This window comes from Sciurus carolinensis, chromosome 3, assembly GCF_902686445.1.
Source record: "Sciurus carolinensis chromosome 3, mSciCar1.2, whole genome shotgun sequence".
NCBI classification, from domain to species: Eukaryota; Metazoa; Chordata; class Mammalia; order Rodentia; family Sciuridae; genus Sciurus; species Sciurus carolinensis.
The window spans coordinates 18289810-18310499 of NC_062215.1; the positions used below are offsets into that span (position 1 = coordinate 18289810).

A 20690-nucleotide genomic window follows, 5' to 3' on the forward strand; every position below is an offset into this window, starting at 1 on the left:
TAGGTCCCACAGAACTCTACTTACTGCTGATCAGAATAAGCTGTGTTAGGGTGAACTCACTGTGCCCTCCCAGGGAAAACCGTCTGTCTGTCTGTCTCTTATATATGAGGGCCTCGTGAATAAAGATTACTCCAGGGGCTGGGGCCGTAGCTCTGTGGCAGAGCGCTTGCCTAGCATGTGTGAGGCACCAGGTCTGATCCTCAGCACCACATAAAAAATATCAAGAGAGAGAGAGAGAGAGAAAGAGAAAGAAAATAAAGGCATGCTGTCCATCTACAATTACAAAAAAATTAAAAAAAAAAAAAAAAAAAAGTATTTCACCTGAGCACAGTGGTGCACAACTATATAATCCCAGCATCTGGTGGTGGGGGCTGCTGAGGTAGGGTGATTGCGTGTCTGAGAACAGCCTCAGACACTTAAACCCTACTCAAAATAAAAAGTAAAAAGGACTGCATTATAGTTTGGTGGTAGAGTGACCTGGGTTCAACCCCCAGTACTACAAAATAAATTAATTAAAGATGAATCCAAGGATGTGACTCTAATGGAAGAAATTTATACACTACCCACGGAGTTGTGGGAAGAAGGGAAAACTGATATTGGGAGGTTTATAAGCTTTGAAGTGCTCCTCTGATCACAATACAAGTTAATTGTGTCTCATCACTCACCAGTTGGTGACTTACTTGATATTTGCTTTTCAGGACATGTGAATTTTTCTGATGAGGTCACAGCTGGCTTGCGCATCTCAGACGGAGTGGTTCTTTTCATCGACGCTGCTGAGGGGGTGAGTTGGGTTCTGCTCTCCTGTTTGCCCCCACACAGTGCCCAAAGCACTAGGTGTGCTGGGAGCCAGCAAACATGAAAGTCTGAGATTAAGGCTTAGATTTGCTCTAAAGTTAGGGCAGCAAATGAAGTTCAAAATTAATTCTCAACATGGGTCTCTTTGCTTCCTGCCCAGTGAAGCTCAAAGTGATAAGACCTATTGTCATTCAAGAAACACGAAGATAAAATGACAAATGTAAATTAAAGGAAGGGAAGAGAGCATATTCAAATAAATGGATTTTAAAAGTTAATAGGTTTTTTCTGCAATTGGAGTTAAAAGGCCAGGGTGTCTTTTATATTTCTAAATTGAAAGATTGGGTAACTTGACTAACCTGCATTTGTATTGTCAGTGGTGAGATAGCCAGCAGAGGAAGAAGTCTTGACCATTCTTTTTGTGAGTCAGTTTTTTAAGTTGACTTTTTGACTGTGAAATAAAGTTAGCAAGAAGTTACACGAATAGTATAAGAAATTCACCTTCATTTTCCTCTTAAACCATTTATTTATTTTTAATTTTCTAGTGTGTGGTGCTAGGTGCCAAACCCAGGATCTCTTGGTTCCTAGGCAAGTCCTCTACCATTTGAGCTATACTCCCAGCCCCCTTGAACCATTAAAAGTAAAATATTAACTGGGCGTTGTGGTGCAAACCTGTAATCCCAGCAACTCCAGAGGCTGAGACAGGAGGATTATGAGTTCAAGTCTGGTCTCAGCAACTTAGTGAGAACCTGTCGCACAGTGGTAAATAACTCCTGGATTCAATCTCTGGTACCAAAAAATAAATAAAAGTAAAATATTTCATAATTTCTCTTTTCTTTGTCATATAGGTGTTTTTGTTTCTTGGTTCTTATTTTTTTGTGGGGCCGGGATTGAATCTAGGGCCTCATGGATGCTAGGCAAGCACCTTACCACTGAGCTACAACCTCAGAGCTTTTTATTTTATTTTGAAGTACAACCTTACTAAGTTGCTCAGGCTGACCTTGGACTCAAGATTTTCCTGCCTCAGCCTCCCAAGTAGTTAGAATTTATTTTCTAAGGATAAGGACATTCACTTACAGTAACCAGAATCGGGAAATTTGACATTGATAAAATACCATCATAACTGATCTTTTTTGTAGACCTTATTCAGTTTCACTTATTGGCTCCGTAATGTCCTTTATTGAATTTTACCCCCTAATCCAGAATGGTGCATCTCATTTTTGTGTTTAGTTTCTTTTAATTGAAACTGTTCTTCACTTTTTCTTGGTCTCTTATGACATTGGCATTTTTTGAAGAGTATAGAGCCTTTACTTTGTAGAATTGTCTCTCAGTTTGGACTTATCTAATGTTTCTTCATGGTTAATTTCCAGTTACTTTTGGCACGAATACTGCATAGTTGTGTTCTTATGAGTCTATCCCATCAGAAGGTACATGATGTTACCTTATCCATAACTGATGATGTTAACTTTGATTAGTTGTTTAAGTAGGTTAGCCAGGTTTGTCTAGTGTAAAGTTACTATTTCCCCCTTTGTAATAAATAATTTTGGGGGAGGTACTTTATGTATTCTATTTGTTATCAACCTTTCTCTGATCATTTTATCATCCATTAATAGTTCTTGGCTTTTATTTCTATAATTGTTGCAAATGGCTATTTTTTTTCACTTTTATTTCTTCCGTATTTGTTGGTTGGAATTGTGTTGTAAGGAAGAACCCTCCCCCAAATTTGCTTATTTATTATCAGTATGAATATGTGGCTTTTTATTTTATTCAGTGTGTTATAATTCATTATTATTATTGTTGTATATATTGATGCTCTAGTTGTCCCAGCAAAATTTGGCAAGTAGGAGCTTCTTCAAGCTGCCTATTTTGTACTTATGATCCATGCATCCATTTTTGAGCACTTCCTTACTCTCTGGCACATAAAGATTTTCTAGACTCATCTTGTATTTTTCCTGTGATCCTGGAATCAGCCAGTTCATCAAGGAACTCAGGCTTCTTTTTTGTGTGTATAGTGCTTGGGTTTGAACCCAGGGCCTCTTGCTTGCTAGCCAAGTACTCTACCAGTGTGCTACACCCCCAGCCCTTTTTATTTTATTTTGAAAAATAGTTCCACTAAGTTGCCCAGGGTGGCCTCATATTTTTGATACTTCTTGCTAAGCCTCCCAAGCAACTGGGATTATAGGTATGCCCTCCACCCTACCCCCATGCCAGATGAACTCTGACTTCTTAGAGTAGGAAATGGTATTTAGAAGGAAAGTTCCAAGTGTGCTCATTGCTCTTGGGATACATCACTTCCCATCCCTTTCACTGAGCACAGCTAGAAAACATAAACCACCAATATGTTTCTACAACTGTTTCTATACATGTGTATTGAAAATCATTCATCCTAATACCCTGCTTTCCATTCTAGCACCACAGGTCTTCCTGTCCTTCCTGGTTCCTCCTTTAGTGCTGAGAAACCTGGTTCCCAGCATCCTCAGTTTTTTTTTTCATGCATTTCTCAGATCTATAGGGTGCGCTCTTAAAGTTCTTATATCTGCCTTTGGAAAGGTACTCACTTTTTCTTTCCTGGCAATCTTTCCTCTGCCCTTTTTCCCTTGTACTTCTTACTTTGAAAGTTTAGTGCCCTTTCTGGCTCTGCTCTAGGCTTTTCTGCCCTCTTTGTTCTTATCACCACCTTCTGAACCCTGTGTTTCTCAGGTGATGCTGAACACTGAGCGGCTGATCAAGCATGCGGTACAGGAGAGACTGGCAGTCACTGTGTGTATCAATAAGATTGACCGACTGATCCTGGAGCTAAAGCTGCCTCCAACTGATGCTTATTATAAGCTGCGCCACATTGTGGATGAAGTCAATGGATTAATAAGGTATAAGACCCCTGGAAATGGATTTCCTGTCCTTAAAGACTCTGGTTCTTTTACAAATCTTTATTTTACCCGTGAATATCTCTGGAAGTAATTTGTGATTTATTTCTTGGCATGTGTTGATGAACTTGTTGGGCAGAATTCAAGGCATATTTCAGTTCTCTACAGGGATCTACTCCATATCCTTGGCCTCAGTAGCCCTGTGTCCTAACTAGTTGTTCAACTTAAACACAAGTAGTATTAGGGTCAGTACCTTGGGCTCTAGAATCAGTCTCATCTTCACCAGATACCATGTAAATCTGGCAAATTACTTAAGCTCAGTTTTTGCTTCTGTAAAAAAAAAAGTAATAATATTTGCCTATCGAAATGTAACAAGAAATTAAATAGATATTTGGTGTAGTATTCTAAGCACAGTACTTACCATAGGGCAACCGAATGCTGAATAATGTTGGCTGCTATTGTCTGATTAACACAGACTAAGTAAAATAAGGAACTGTTTACTGTGTTTCTGTGGATATACCTGCTTCTCAACAATGTGGATTTTCACTTTAATAAATGTGAGTAATGGGATAGAATATAATATCTAAGTAGCATTTTGGTACTCTCTTTTTTTTTTTCTTTCTTTCTTTCTTTCTTCTTTTTTTGGTCCTGGGAATTCAAACCAGGGACCTTTTCCACTGAACTACATACCTAGCCCTTTTTATTTTTTGTTTTAAGATAGCATCTCACAAAGGTGATGAGGCCGACCTCGAACTGCAATCCTCCTGCAAGCCTTAGCCTCCTAAGTCGCTGGGATTACCAGCATGTGCCACTATTCCTGGCTCTCGATATATCTATTTTTTTTTTTTTTTTTTTTTGGGTGCTGGGGATCGAACTCAGGGCCTTGTGCTTACAAGGCAAACACTCTACCGACTGAGCTATCTCCCCAGCCCCACGATATATCTATCTAAAAGGCATTCTTATCTGCAGGCTGAAGGATGTTCTGGAGGACTTCTTAAGGGCCCTAAAATAGGCCTGGGAGGAGACTATCCTACTGAAAGAATGCCTTTCCAGTTGAGGATTGGAGGTAGTCCCTCTTCTGTATCCAGAGACTGAGTTACCTTTAGGAGCCTCCCCAGTTGGTAGCTCTGATTCCCAACAGGAATGTCTTCTCCCTGTCTCTGGAGAGGCTGAGAAAAATTAATAAACTCTTTTTTTTTTTTTAACATTTTTTAGATGTTGATAGATCTTTATTTTTTATTTATTTAGTTATATGTGGTGTTGAGAATTGAACCCAACACCTTACACATGCTAGGCAAGCGGTGTACCACTGAGCCACAACCACAGCCCAATAAACTTTTTTTTTTTTTTTTTAAGTAGGAAATGAGGTTGGGCTAAATCCTGATCTACCAAAATAGAAAGTCAAGAGTTATGCTTATAGTAAAATGAAACAGACAGTATTACCCTATGTATATATATGATTACATGAACAATAAAAATGAAAAGTTGTACCCCATTTGTGGTACTAATCAAAATACAGTCTGTAAAAATAAAAAAAAATTTTAATTAAAAAAAAAGTTATGCTTCAAATCTCTAAATAAGAAAAGTAATAAAATATGTTACTTACATACTTTAAAATATCAAGGAAAATACTCCAAAAGCAGCAGGGTTTTTTGGTTTTTTTCCCCTCCCTTGCTGTGCTGAGGATCAAACTCAAGACATTGAATGCTAGGCAAATGCTGTACCACTGAACTATATGCCAACCCTATGAGTTTTTTGTTTGTTTGTTTGTTTGGTGGGGCTGGTACTGAGGATTGAACTTGGGTACTCCATCACTGAGCCACATCCCCAACCCTATGTTGTATTTTATTTAGAGGCAGAGTCTCACTGAGTTGCTTAGCACCTCACTTTTGCTGAGGCTGGCTTTGAACTCTGTGATCCTCCTGCCTCAGCCTTCCAAGCCACTGAGGTTACAGGTATGTGCCACTATGCTCAGTTTATGAGCAAGTTTTAAAAAGTCAAAAGCAGTTGCTTCTGGGGAGTATAACTTCAGGGTAGGTGGAAGCAGGTAGGGAACTGCTATTTATAAGCTGATATTTTTATTTCTAAATTAGCAAATTCTAGAAGATAGTATACCAGTAAGGCTAAAGTTGTGGATTTGATTCATGTATACAACTAGTTTTCTTATACATGTAAGTGAGTTTGAGATGGTTGTGGCTTCAGCCTGACTTTTAAGATTAAAAGTTTTGCAGGGACAGTAGTGCATGCTTGAAATCCCAGAAACTTGGGAAGCTGAGACAGTAGAATTGCAAATTTGAGGCCTGCCTCAGCAACTTAGTGAGATACTGTCTCAAAATAAAAAAGGCCTGGGGATGTAGCTCAGTGGTAAGGTGTATCATAGGTTAGATCTTCAGTTTAAAATAAGGTGGAGGGGATGTAGCTCAGCAATAGAGTACTTGCCTGACATACATAATTCCCTGGGTTCGGTCTTCAGCACAGCAAAATAAGAATGAATAAATAAAATATAAAATGTTATCATAAACTTTTAAAACAAAGCCAAGCAAAGAACAAGGCAGTGAACTTGGGGAGCAAAGTTGATCTTTTTCTTCCTTTTCACGAGCAGTGCTTATACATAAGTCTGTTTGCTTTTGTAAAATTGAGAATGCACTCAGATGTGTTCCTCTCTGATCACATTAGATTCATTTCTTGTGTTCCAAGGTCTTTGTCTCTGTCCTCCAGGTTTCCCCTTGTCTGTCCTATGTGGTTAGCTTTTCTAAGATTACACAGAATGTTCTCAGCTCGGGGAAGTCAGCTTGTTACTAGGAGTTAGGGAACAACTCCATCATGTCACTTTCTTGGACCAGGCTGTTGGCAAAACTAAGAGTCTTATGCAAGCCCCTCCTGAGGGCTGGAGAGTAGCTGTGACCAGGAGTTCCTGCCCTTCCCCCTTGGCAGTGCATCTGGCTGCTGCCTAGCCTGGCACTGGCTCACCACAGTCTCTTTTTCAGCATGTATTCCACCGATGAGAACCTGATCCTTTCCCCACTCCTGGGCAACGTCTGCTTCTCCAGCTCCCAGTACAGCATCTGCTTCACGTTGGGCTCCTTTGCCAAGATCTATGCTGACACCTTTGGTAAGCTCTGACTGGCACTTTGTCTAGCCAACTTCCCCAGAGTCATGCGTGCATTTCCTGCTGAATGACTCAGAAATTGGCTTCGTGTCACAGTACCCTGTTGGTGGGGGAACCTTTCATCACCTGTTATTATTATATTTGGGGCTCTTTTTGACCTAAACCTTTTCTTCAGGTTTAGTAGGTTCTAAACAATAGAAAAATAAAAGCGACTGGGAAGAAATGGAAGAGGGGGTTCATTTTAGAAATAAATAGCTCTCCTTAAGTGAGGCAGAGTTTATAAAATAGGAATTACCCATGCCCACAGAGCAATTTCAGACTTCCTTCTTAATGGTGGAATCTCTCTGTTAGTGCTTCTGTTTTTCCAGCTGTGTCTAGGCACCTACAAATTTGATAGGTCTAATCGAGAACACGAATTAGACTTGCACTCAGCATGTACAAGCCTCTGTTGGCAGACCCAGTTGCATGAATTCATGGGTGTCCAGAACCTTGACACCAGATCTCTGAGACCAGCTTCCCTACCCAAGGGGCTCCCTGGCTTCTATCTCTGTACCTCACCAGTTATCTCCAGTTCCATTAGGAACCATGTATTGATAGTCTTGTGTGTGTCATTGAAGTAATTATTTCATGGAGAGTTGTTACCCCATTTCAGGGCTGAAGAGACAGGCCCTCTGAGAGGTTTCATAACAGAGAGGTAGTGGGGCACCACCATTTCTCTTCTCACCAGTCACACCACCTTACTCTCAGGTTGGATGCCTTTGTTCTTGTGAAAAAACAAACAAAACTTTAAGTTGAGCCTCACGTGGTGGCGTACATCTGTAACCCCAGTGGCTCGGGAGTCTAAGGCAGGAGGATCGTAAGTTCAAAGACAGCCTCAGCAACTTAGTGAGACCCTAAGCAACTCAGTGAGACCCTGTCTCTAATAAAATACGAAAAAGGGCTGGAATGTGACTCAGTAGTTAAGTGCCCCTGAGTTCATTCCCTGGTACAAAAAAACAAAACAAAACAAAAAAAATTTTAAGTTGGTGTTTTTGTTTTTGTTTTTGTTTTTTATGGTTGTGGCAATGGGGATAGAACCCAGGGCATCCTGCATGCAAGACATTGCCCTATCACTGAGCTAGACCCCCAGCCTGTTGTTTTCAAAACACATTTATATTTAATACATGTTTATTATAGAAAAGTGGAAAATACAGTAAATTCTAGTCAAGAAATTAAAATATAACCATGACTTCTTTACTATAATCACTATTAACATTTTGCCATGATTCCCTCTTTTCCTGTTTATTATTTTATGTGAATGAGATCATATGTATACCTATTTCCTGGGTTTTCACTCCGTATTGGATCATTCAACATTAAATGAATATTTTGTTTCCAGACAGTACTATTTAAAAAAATGGGTAGATGGACAGTGAATGAAATTCATTTGGCAAGGTTCCAGTACAAGTTTGTCCTTTGTATCAACTTGTTCTTCTCAGTGTCCTTCATAGCAGCGTGGAAGCAAAATCAAAGACCCTTTCTGTAATTATAATGTGCAAATGCTTCAATTTCTTTTTGAAAATGGCCCTGAACTGTAGGAAAAACTGTTAGTCATCCTTTGGACCACTTGTGGGCTTCAGTATGATCATCATGAAAAGCCATACATGGACTTCTAGAAAGTCAACACTGAAGGAAAAAGGAGATAATGGTCCTTCCCCTTCGTTTTTTTTTTTTTTTTTTTAATACCTTTTATTTAATTTATTTATTTTTATGTAGTGCTGAGGATCAAACCCAGTGCCTCACACATTGTAGGCAAGTGCTCTGACACTGAGCCATAACTGCAGCCACCGCCCTTCATTTATCATATGCAGTACATACTGCATTTTATTTTATATACTCACTTTACACCAGGTCATAGAACTTCGTGAAGTTGGTTCTCTAAATCATTTGAACCATACTGCCAAATCAATACTCTTGCTAGGGATACAGTATAACAGTGCATGATAAATAATCTCTGATTTCTAGGAATTTCTTCCAATGGGTAGTCAAAAATCTCAGAGTGAGGAAAGGCAGTGTTAAGTGGTTGTAGGAGCTGAGTGCCCACTACCTGGGGTAGGCAGAGCTTGGGGAATGGCAGAGAAGGTCGGCTCCAGTAGCCTAACAGCAGGGCAGGCTGCAGGAAGAAGACAGGGCTTAAGCAAGTAGAGAGTAGGGACCCAGGCATTCCAGGCTCACAGAATTGGGAGAGGGAGTGTAGAGGCAGGCATTGTTGGTAATGGCCTGTGCATAAAATGGTGGACTATTTTGCCAAGGAGAAAGTTCAAATCAAAACTGCTAGTGACTTGTTTGGGACCACAAAGAGGAGGATTTGGATTCCAGGTACTTTATCCTGTAGGAAATGAGGAGCTATCAGATTGGAGTGGTGTCTGCAAATCTGATGAATTATAGACCAGGAGGAGGATGGAATGCAAGAAGGTCCATCCTCTTAGATATTTTACTAGTGTTCAGATACAGGATTATGGTTATTGAATTAGCATTACCTGCATGATTTGAGAACTAAGAAATGGATTAGGGAGGTGTTCACTCATTCTTTCAGTGAACATTTATGAAACTTCTGTTTTTTTTTTTGTTTTTTTTTTTTTTTTGCGGTGCTGGGGATCGAACTCAGGGCCTTGTGCTTGTTAAGTTTTGGGCCCCTTCTTGCAGGTATTCAGGAAGTTCAGTACAGCCTAGCACAGTGCACATGCTTGTAATCCCAGCTACTCCAGAGGTTGAAGCAGGAAGTTTGCAAGCTCAAGACCACACATAGGCCACTTAGCCAGACCCTATCTCAGAATTTAAAAATGGCTAGGGATGTAGCTTAGCAGTAGAGTGCCCCTGGATTCCATCCCCAACACTGGGAAAAAGAAAAAGTATAGTGCAAGACTGGGGGTACAGCTCAGTAGTAAAGCACTTGCCTAGCATGCAAGAGGCCCTGCGTTCCATCTCTAGCACTGCATAAAAAAGGGAAGATGTAGTTCAGTTCAGTAATACAATACAGTAAGAGCAACAATAAGAGTTTAAAAGGCATTGCAAATCTCAGAGGAAGGAACATTTTGGTAACTACTGAAGTGGGAAAGCATGGAAGATTTGGTAATTAACAATGGGGAAGAAAGAGAATTGGAACTTGTTTGAAATGTTGTGTTAGCCTCACAAAGAGATTGAAAGGTCTTAAGGGGAATGTGACTTTCCTCTGTGCCATCGCAGGTGAGAAGAAACAGCCTGACATCTACATAGAAACATCCAAGAGGTGGTAGTTGTCGTCAATGATCTGTTTGAATGTTTCGGGAGGTTTTTATTGTTGTTGTTTTTATGGCACTAGAGATTGAACCCAGAGTCTCACATGATACGCAAGTGCTTTATCACTGAACTACAATACCTCCAGCCCTATTTATTTACTTATTTATTTATTCATTCTTTCTTTCATTCATACATACATACATACATATATACATACTAGGGATTCAACCCAAGGGTGCTTAATCACTGAACCATATCCCAGCCCCTTTTTAAAATTTTTTATTTTGAGTCAGGGTCTTGCTGAGTTGCTGAGGCTGGTTTTGAACTTGTGATTCTCTTGCTTCAGTCTCCCGAGCTGCTGGAATTACAGGCATGTGCCATTACACCTGGCACCCTCAGCCCCACTACCTTTTTTTTTTTTTTTTTTTTTTTAATTATTAAAAAAATTTTTTGGGCTGGGGAGATAGCTCAGTTGGTAGAGTGCTTGCCTCGTAAGCACAAGGCCCTGGGTTCGATCCCCAGCACTGCAAAAAAAAAAAATTTTTTTTTTTAGTTGTTAATGGACCTTTATTTTATTCATTTATTTATATGTGGTGCTGGGACTTGAACCCAGTGCCTCACACATGTGAGGCAAGCACTCTACCACTGAGCCACAACCCCAGCCCATCCCCAGCCCCTTTTAAATTTTATTTTGAGAAAGTGTCTCACTGAATTACCCAGGCTGCCCTTGAACTTGCAATATTCCTTCCTCATCCTCCTAAGTAACTGGGATCACAGGCATTTGCCTTTGCACCTGGCTTTTCAGGAGCTCTTGACACTTGAATTTCAAGTCACAGTTGCTTGGTTCAGTCTGATTAGGTTTAACAGTTGTAGCCAACCTAAAACTATTAATTGATAAAAGATGAGACAAAGGTTATCTTTGATGTTTTCTCTCTGGAGGGCTGGGTGATTGCTTATTAGTCTTAGGGCTCATCAGAGCCTTATGCTGATGCTGCAGTTGTAAGGGGACCCATACTGGCAGCAGAATAGAGCTTCTAGGTGAATAAAATAAGATTGAAGGACTGGGGATGTAGCTCAGTGGCAGAGTGCTTGCCTAGCATGCACATGAGGCCTTGAGTTCAACCCCCAGCACTGCAAAAAGAAGGGAAAAAAGAAGGAACCATTACAGTGCTTTCAGAAAAACCAGAGTTTAGCTACAGACAAAAGATGTGTACAGACAGTTGAACTGTTTTCTTCATGCCTTGTCCATAGCTCAGTTCTAGCACTTGCTGAAAAGGAAGAAAATACTTGAGTTCTCATTTTGGCTTCAGCATAACCTTGTCAACTTTAGGCTAGTCCCGTCCTTTGTGCCACAGTAACTTTGCCTGACCACCTGACTAGAGAGATGTATCTGGACCCTGGAAAGGAAGTGCTAGAATTCCTCAACCACTTGTAGCACCTGAAACAGACTTCAGCAACACTGCGCTAGGTAGATTATAATTGTGTGGCTTTTCTGTAGGTGACATTAATTACCAGGAATTTGCTAAAAGACTCTGGGGTGACATCTACTTCAACCCTAAGACGTAAGTAGAGTGTGGGTCCTGACTCTCTGGAAGGGTGATGGGTTAATTCATTCTCCCCCCATAAGCAAGGACAGATAAAGAAAGAATTCCTAGGAGAAAACTTACTTGTTTCTTAGACTACCTTAGACTACTACCAGGGAAGTCCTTGCTTCTGGGTTGGTGTCTCTAATTGTATGAGATGTATTTCTACTGAGGTCCTCAGGCTCTGCTTAGGCATGCAGGAGGGTCATAATCATGTGTCCTCTCAAGAATATCTCTTTGGAAACTATAATCACAACACATTCCTCCCTTGGCTCCTGCTCAGAATCAGAACTTAGGCAGTGCAGCCTTGGGGTCAGTGACACTGCCTTCTCCTTTCTGGGTCACTCAGGACTCTTCTTTTTCTCTTTAGGCGAAAGTTTACAAAAAAGGCCCCAACTAGCAGCTCCCAGAGGAGCTTCGTGGAGTTTATCTTGGAGCCCCTTTATAAGATTCTTGCTCAGGTGAGTGTCAGGCCACCTGCTTCAGGTCTGCTCTTGTAAGCACAGGTGGAAAAACTGGTGAAATCGTATTCCCCTCTGCTCTAAACCTGCTCACCCTCACCAGCTCAGTTTTGTTTTACTGAGCATGAGGGGTAGCTGTCAACAATTTTTGTTTTTGGGGACCAGGGATTAAGCCCACAGGTGCTTACCCACTGAGCCACATCCCCAGCCCTTTTTTTTTTTTTTTTTTTTTTTCATTTTGAGACAGGGTCTTGCTAAGTTGCTTAGGGCCTCACCTAAGTTGCTGAGGCTGGCTTTGAACTTGTGATCTTCCTGTCTCAGCCTCCCAAGTTGCTGGAATTATATATCCTTACTCTTTAGAAGAATAGTTTTGGTTGTGGGAATTTTAATTTACAGGTATAATTGTGACCTCCTGGTTGTTTATGTGTTAAGGATGTTTATGTTAACCAGCCATGATGGTTCATTCCTGTAATCCCACCTACATAGGAGGCTGAGGAAGAAGGATGACAAGTTGGAGGCTAGCCTACCAATTTAGTGAGACCCTGCTTCTAAAAATAAAAAGGGCTGGGAATGTAACCTAGTGTTGGGGGGAGACTATAATGTAACATTTTGTTTATATGAATTTATGCTACTGGAGGTGCAGGACTAAAAGGGTAAAAATGTTATATAGGAATTTTCATACAGATCTTTCTTAGTTATGAAATATGCTTAATAAGATCTTTGCATAAGACACATACACACACACACACACGCACATGCACATGCTCAGGCACACACAGAATGTGTGTGGCCATTCCAGCTGATAAAAGAGCAAAACAGCAATAAGATGAAATAACCATTAAAATTTATCAGTACTGAAAAACACTTAGTATCTTTTGTCAGACTGGAATGAATTAATAAAAGAAATTTATAGAATCTGCCTCAGTGGAGACCTTGAGTCTGCTGAGGATAATTTAGTGTGGCCCTGTCCTGCCAGGATGAACTGCTAGGTGGCCTTTTTTGGTTTCTTCCAGTGCCATGATCGTCTAAGTCTGAACAGTGTCTTGAGTAGGAGGGGTAAGGGATTTCCTGAATGGGAGTGATGCTGCTCTTCAGACACCAGGGGGCAGCACCAATAGAAATCAAGCTGAGGACTTGGTTTATTGGCAGTTGTGGGTATTTCACCAAGTTGGCTTTGCCCCAGTTTGGTTTGAAGGATAGGTACAAGAGGCTTCTTGAAACCAAACTAGTGTCCTTAAAGACCTCTCCCTGTGGAGCTCTCCTGTTGTGCTGAATCAGTGCAGCAGCTTTTCAGATTACCCTTTGCCCTCCCCCTCGATAGCACCATGCTGGGGCTCTTACTACAGTGACCTGGTACCTGGTACTCCCACAGGTGGTGGGTGATGTGGACACCAGCCTGCCCAGGACCCTGGACGAGCTTGGCATCCACCTGACCAAGGAGGAACTGAAGTTGAACATTCGCCCCCTGCTCAGACTGGTTTGCAAAAAGTTCTTCGGCGAGTTCACAGGTAATAGAGAGCTTATGACCCTTAACATTATCCTTCTTATGTCCTGTCACAGGTGTCACCAGAACTCTTCTTTACCCTGTAGTAGGGGTCAAAGTGCTGAGGCTCTTTTTGTTTTGTTTACGGTGGGGATCAAACCCAGGGCATTGTGCTTGGGAGGCAAGCACTCTGCCAACTGTGCTATATCCCCAGCCCCTAGTGTGAGGCTCTTTTAAACAAACCATAGTTTGGTATACAGAATCCTGTATTTTTTCCCAACTGCTATCCTTTTTTTTTTTTTTTTTTAAACTTATTTATTTTTTTATTATTGTACACAAATGGGATACATGTTGTTTCTCTATTTGTACATGGCGTAAAGGCATACCATTTGTGTAATCATAAATTTACATAGGGTAATGTTTGATTCATTCTGTTATTTTTTTCCCTTCCCCCCACCCCTCCCACCCCTACAACTGCTATCCTTAGTTGGATGATAACAAAACTCCTAACTTGGGAACTTAAAGGAATTAGATCTCCCCAACAGGGCAAGCTTCCAAGTGACAGAGATCAGGAGACAAACTCTGGGTTCTGTCGTATTTGCCAGGGAACAGTCAGGAAAGCAAACAGCTGGGGGTGTGAAGTAGTAGCATAGGGAAAGCATAGGTTAGGAGCTGGGAGAGTTGAGTTACAAACCCAGGTTTCCGTTTCCCCCGAGTGCCCCTCCTATGTCTTAGTGACATAGAAGGCAGGCAGTATAATAGGAAGAACAATAGGCTAGTTGAAAATAGACCTGAGTTTGTTTGATGCTGGGGATTGAACCCAGGGGTGCTCAACCACTGAGCCACATCTCCAGCCCTTTTTTATATTTTATTTTGAGATAGGGTCTTGCTAAGTTGCTTATGGCCTCAGTAAGTTGCTGGGACTGGCTTTGAACCTGTGATTCTCCTGCCTCAGCCTCCCAAGTAGCTGAGATTACAAGAGTGTGCCAACAAGCCTGGTTGACTCACTCTTATATGGCTTATTGTTCCGTTAGAAAAACAGGGTAATTTATTGAATAGAAATGGAGCATTTCTCAGTTCAGAAATTATTTTAGAAAGAAGAGATGGGGTGCTTCTCTAGCTCAGTACAAGCACTCAGTAAATGCTTATATTCAATAAAAGTATGAATCCCCTGCCTTTGGATTGCTGTAGAAATTTTAAACTGTTTTGTCATCTGAGTTCCAAGAAATATATATATAACTGAGACCTGCTTCTTATACTTCCCTGAATCGGTATGACAAATCTTTTCAGCAAAATTCTTCCCTAAAATCGTAGTTCCATAGTTTTTAGTGCAAAATCAGACTCCTGTTAGCTTCCTCAATGTCATGAGGAGGTCTATAACTCCTGCTTGTTTCCCTCTGTGAGAGTGTGTAGTCATGACTGTCCCTTCTCCCTCCACAGGCTTTGTGGACATGTGTGTACAACACATCCCTTCTCCAAAGGTGGGTGCCAAGCCCAAGATTGAGCACACCTACACTGGTGGTGTGGACTCCGACCTTGGTGAAGCCATGAGCGACTGTGACCCTGATGTAAGTGAACGTGACCCCCAGTTTCCCTCCTGCATAGGCATACTGATTTTGGGTTGCAGGACTAATGCTCTCTTTCCGTCTTTGCTTCCTTCCCACCCCCATGAGTAGAGTCAGGTCTGAATTCACTGCCTGTTGTTGCCAATACTAGTGGCGTGACCTTAGGAACACTACTTATACTTTCTGACTCTCGAGTTCTTAGTCTGTAACATAAGGATAATACGTGAGTGGTAATGAGAATTAAAGAAGATTAAAGAAGTGTTACAGTTGTATTTAGCATGGTGCCCAGCAGATGGTAAAGATTCAACCATTGGTATCTCATCTTCTCAATTGTGGGGTTTTAAAACACCTTTCCAGGGCTAGAGTGTAGCTCCATGCTAGAGTACATGCTTAGCGTGGGTAAAGCCCTGGGTTCAATCCCCAGGCACCAAAAAACAGCAACTACCAAAAAAAAAAATCTCCAGCCATTTCTTAGGCAATCTAGAGTTTCATCATTAAGCATATGGTGGGTTGAGAATTGTAACTTACATATTCAGAGGAAATTTAGACCAAGTAATTTTGTCAGTATTGCCAATTTGCCATCCCAAACCTGCTTGGTCTTAGCCTGTGTCTCCTGTTAACCTCCAGAGAGGAAGGGTTAGAGCATGGTTTGGAACTTTCTTGGGTGATCACCACATCTTCCTTATGTCTGGGTTCTCATTACAGAGCTCATGTCGTTACTGCCAAGGGAGGTGGAAACAGCCGTACTTAGCTACAGGATGTGTGTGGTTAAAGTTGCCCTGTCTCTTTCTCCAGGGTCCCCTGATGTGTCACACTACTAAAATGTACAGCACAGATGATGGAGTTCAGTTTCACGCATTTGGCCGGGTACTGAGTGGCACTATCCATGCTGGGCAGCCTGTGAAGGTGCTGGGGGAGAACTATACTCTAGAGGATGAGGAAGACTCCCAGATATGTACCGTGGGCCGCCTTTGGATCTCTGTGGCCAGGTACTGCCAACCAGAGCCTCCAGGGCCATGTCTTGGCCTGTCCTGGGGCTGCCCCAAAACACTGGGTGGAGTGGTCCTCCGTGGAAGCACAGCGGCTATCTGGCCTGTACAGGGGCAGATAGGATGGCCCTCACTCAGCACAGCTATCACCTTCTAGTTCTTACTGCTCAGGGTTTCTGGGGTCAAAGGGTGGCTAATGTTGGAATAATGCCAAAAGCCTTGACTCTGTTGTTTTTTTCATTTCTAGGATTAAAGTCAGGGCAGTCTACTACTAAGCTACATTCCCACCCCTTTTTATTTTTTATTTTTTGAGACAGAATTTTGCTAAGTTGTTGAGGGTCTCACCAAGTTGCTGAGGCTGACCTTGAACTTAGGATCCTCCTGCCTCATCCTCTTGAGTTGCTGGGATTAAAGGCATACATTACCACCCAGCTTACTCTGTATTTTGAACTTTCATAGGAAGATTTCCATTTTTCTTCATCTTAATCCTCTTCATTTCTTCTGTGATCCTTCAAGTTGTAACCTTCCTGTTTCTTCTCAAAAGAAGTTGTTTCCCAACCTTCACTACCTATTCTTTGACCAAGGTAGAAGACTTCATTGGATCCCTTACAGCATCTTCAGTCAAGTTTACCTCAGCCTCTGGCTGCCTATCAGTTTATGATGTAGGCATCTCAGTTGGCAAGGAGAACCAAGGCAATCCTGCTCCCTACTGTGTCTGCTCTGCTTTAACCATGGTCCCTTTTGCCTCCTCCAAATCTGCCAAGTTCTCTAGAAGGCAAGAGAAAAATCAAAGAACTAGGAAAATTGAAGTATCTTTCATCTTTTGTTGTCCCCTTACATCTGACACCTCAGGCAGTGGCTTTTTACCATAAACACCTGATTGAAATTAGATTCTCCTGTTTTGTCCGCTTCTAATTTCTTATACTTTTCTTTCACAGTACTCATTGTATACATGGATTATATGATATGGTTGCCTCTCTCCCCTGCTAGAAGTATCTGGTCTGCTGGTCTCTGCTCCTGGCTCAGTGCATTTTTATGCAGTGAATGCTCTGCCTGAGTTCCATCACTGCTTATTGGATATTGTTTCAGGTACCACATTGAAGTGAACCGTGTTCCTGCAGGCAATTGGGTTCTGATCGAAGGTGTCGATCAACCAATCGTGAAGACAGCAACCATAACCGAACCCCGAGGCAATGAGGAGGTAGTATTTCTGAAGAGGCCAGCTGGAATGGCTTAAACTAGAAGGTCATGAGGAACCAGGGCACATTGAACAACAAACAGTTGGACTCCACAGGGTCTAACCCAGAGTCATTGCCGCTTCCTGGTTACAGGCCCCAGCATGGACTCAGCCTTCTAGTTCTGACCCTGCTGGATTTGCCCTGTACTGAAACTCAGATGCTAGGAATATTTTGTTCTTTTCCACTTCTTTTTGTTCTGCCAAAATATGTAGGAATGATTGGCCTTTTGGGTTGTCCCCAAGCAGCACTAAGGCTCCTGGTTAGGGAATATCTGACTCTAAGCAAGTCCTCAGCTCTCTCATATGCCTACCTGCGTCTTCTCCACACACCCCCTCCCCCCGCAACTGTGGTGCTCTGCTCGGGGTAGGACCTGGACCTCATACACACTAGGCACATTGCACCCAGCCCCCTGCACCTTCTGTGCCTTCTCAGACCAGATGCCTTGACTCCTCTGCATTTTGAATCTCAGGCTCAGATTTTCCGACCCTTGAAGTTCAATACCACATCTGTTATCAAGATTGCTGTGGAGCCAGTCAACCCCTCAGAGCTGCCCAAGATGCTCGACGGCCTGCGCAAGGTCAACAAGAGCTACCCGTCCCTCACCACCAAGGTATGTGTGGGACCTGCTGCTGCTGCCAAGCACCATTTGCCCTGGCTGCCTCCTCTGCTCCACCGGCAGCTTCACATTCTCAGGTGTTCTGAACTGATGCTGTAATCAAATGATTACAGAAGCTGTCATGCCTGTTATTATTACCTGAGGGCAGGATAAAACCTGTGTGTTATCCTGTGTGTGTACATTTCCCCAATTGTCTTTAGGTAAAAAGAATATATTCTTCATAGAGTACACTTTGCAGGGGCTGGGGAGATAGCTCAGGTGGTAGAGTGCTTGCCTTGTAAGCACCAGGCCCTGGGTTCGATCCCCAGCACCCAAAAAAAAAAAAAAAAAAAAAAAAAAAAAAAAAAGTACACTTTGCATTGATTCTTCCAGAAAAGTTACTCTGGTCCTTGAACACTCCTAATCAGGTCAGCATACCTTTCTGGGTAACTAGCCAGGCTAAAGGGTAGTTTGTTGTCCATGAAAATAGAGAAGGGTTTCTCCTAAATGGCTAAGATAGGAATGAAGTCGGTGACTTCACACCCAGTGGCACTATGCTAACTGGTCCCACTTTCTCAAGGACCAACTGGTAGGGAGGTATGCCCCACTGAGGTTTTTTGAAGAGGCTGCAACAGTCAGTTTGTGACTGTAGGCTGAGGCACCCCATCTCCAGTCTTGGCCTGGATTCTATTTGTTTCTGCAGTTGCTCACACAAGAGAGTCCATGCAGTGACCCCCAGGGCTGTTGTGTTTCAGGTGGAAGAGTCTGGCGAGCATGTGATCCTAGGTACCGGGGAGCTCTACCTGGACTGTGTAATGCATGATCTGCGGAAGATGTACTCAGAGATAGACATCAAGGTAAAATAGTGCTCCTTTCTTTGATCCCTGCCTGTCCAGCAGCCTGATTCCTTGATCCAGGCAGATTTCACTAGTAGCCAAAACCTGGATTTCTCCTGGATGTCCAGGAGAAGAGGGGATGAACTGGAAGATATCTGCTTGTGGAAAGCACTTCTGTTGCTTCTTGTGAAGGCTTTAGAGAAATTTTTTGTCCCCTCACTGGATTATTCTCAGTGTCAGGGTTCCCAAGCCAGTATTCTTTGTCCTTTGTTAGAAAAATTATTGTGCAGTTGTAGTGGTGGAGGGCTTGAAGTGGATGGTTTCCAGGTGAGTAGAGGGTGGCTCTCCCAGATTCATCATCAACTCCTGATGTGGCACTTTGAACCATGCATCCCTTGGCTTCCATCTCCCAGTTGAGGGACACTTTCTTCAGAGCCCTGAGCTGCTCGGGCAGGTACCCTCAGTGCCCCTCTTAAACTAGATAAGCTCATCTGCTGATGTGCATGAGTGAGCATCAGGGAGCAGTTGCTCCCCAGGGTCTCTAGTATTGACTGTCGCACCCCCAGGAATTGTTCAATGAATGGCAGTGGGGGCTGAGCGCATGTTGGAAGCTATCTTGGAAGACTATAGTTAAAGCCCTCATTTTGATCCCCTGCTTACTCTTGGCTCAGGAGTAAAATGTCTTTACTGCACTGTTTTCTCAGGTTTTTTAGTGATGGCATGGACAGTGCTGCAGTCTGTGCCGTGCCTGTTACTCATGCTGGTGAAGGCAGAGGGGTTCTCACAGAGAGAGCCACAGGCGCTTCAGAGTTCCCTTAGGTAGAACTTTGTCCTTCCAACAAAAGTAGACTTTGCCTCAACATTTTATTTTGATTCCCAGGTGGCTGACCCAGTGGTCACGTTTTGTGAGACGGTGGTGGAAACATCCTCCCTCAAGTGCTTTGCTGAAACACCCAATAAAAAGTAAGCTGGAGGGCTGGGGACATAGCTCAGTCAGTAGAGTGCTTGCCTTGCAAGCACAAAGCCCTGGGTTCAATTCCCAGCACCGCAAAAAAAAAAAAAAAAAAAAAAGGGGTAAGCTGGAAGCACAGTGTCCCTGGGACTGGCAGACTCAAGGACACTGTTCCCCACACTCACCCCAGTTCCACCCCCAGCCCCGCACTGTGGAAGTGGAGACACCCAAGATGGGAGAGCAGGCACTTAGGATACTTGTGTTTACCCCAGCTCCTTGTCCCTTATGCTTTTGGACAAGATGCTGTGGAATCCTTTATCTTAGGTATTATCAGGAAGAGTTCCACAATTACTACTTCTCCTCTGTCATATGGCCAAATAAAAATTTGCCCCAAAATCTAATTGTTGTTTTTTTAAATTTCTATTTTTCATTTTGTTGCTCCTGGAGATAGAACCCAGGGCCTTGCACAGGCTAAGCATGTGCTCTACCACTAAGCTACATTCCCAGCCCTAGTCCTACTTCAAAAAAAAAACTTGTAGGCTGAAATCAAAAAAGACAAGTCCTTTGTTCTACCCTGCCCCTGAGGCTTTCTTCACTGCCTCAGCTGTCCACTTTGTTGCCCTTTCCTTAGGAATGCCCCGCTAGTCCCGTGAGCCCTCCTCACTTCCCTTGTCTTTTTGACCAGGAACAAGATCACCATGATTGCTGAGCCTCTTGAGAAGGGCCTCGCCGAAGACATAGAGAACGAGGTGGTTCAGATCACGTGGAACAGGTGGGTGCAGGGCTGTGCCTCTAGAGCTGATGCCACAGTTTACCTGCCACACATCATTCTGGGAAGTAGTTGTGTGTCCCACCTTTGCTAATGTCCTGAGCGCATTATGGGTAGAATGAGGTGACTATCCTCCAGAAAGGGAAGGTCTGTGGTCCCAAAGCCTGCAACACAGAGCTATCTGATACCTCCATTT

General features: G+C 42.6%; 1 protein-coding gene across 1 annotated transcript in view; it reads left to right on the forward strand.

The window, feature by feature from the left end:
• Positions 1-20690, forward strand: part of Eftud2 (elongation factor Tu GTP binding domain containing 2) — a 42363-nt gene that overhangs the window by 18340 nt on the left and 3333 nt on the right. The window contains exons 9-21 of the mRNA XM_047543273.1: positions 699-781; positions 3493-3659; positions 6644-6768; positions 11522-11585; positions 11977-12067; positions 13440-13575; positions 14991-15118; positions 15911-16104; positions 17194-17305; positions 17812-17952; positions 18693-18794; positions 19654-19736; positions 20411-20497. Of these exons, the coding sequence (XP_047399229.1) occupies positions 699-781; positions 3493-3659; positions 6644-6768; positions 11522-11585; positions 11977-12067; positions 13440-13575; positions 14991-15118; positions 15911-16104; positions 17194-17305; positions 17812-17952; positions 18693-18794; positions 19654-19736; positions 20411-20497 (1513 nt within the window). The remainder of the gene's footprint in view (positions 1-698; positions 782-3492; positions 3660-6643; positions 6769-11521; positions 11586-11976; positions 12068-13439; positions 13576-14990; positions 15119-15910; positions 16105-17193; positions 17306-17811; positions 17953-18692; positions 18795-19653; positions 19737-20410; positions 20498-20690) is intronic.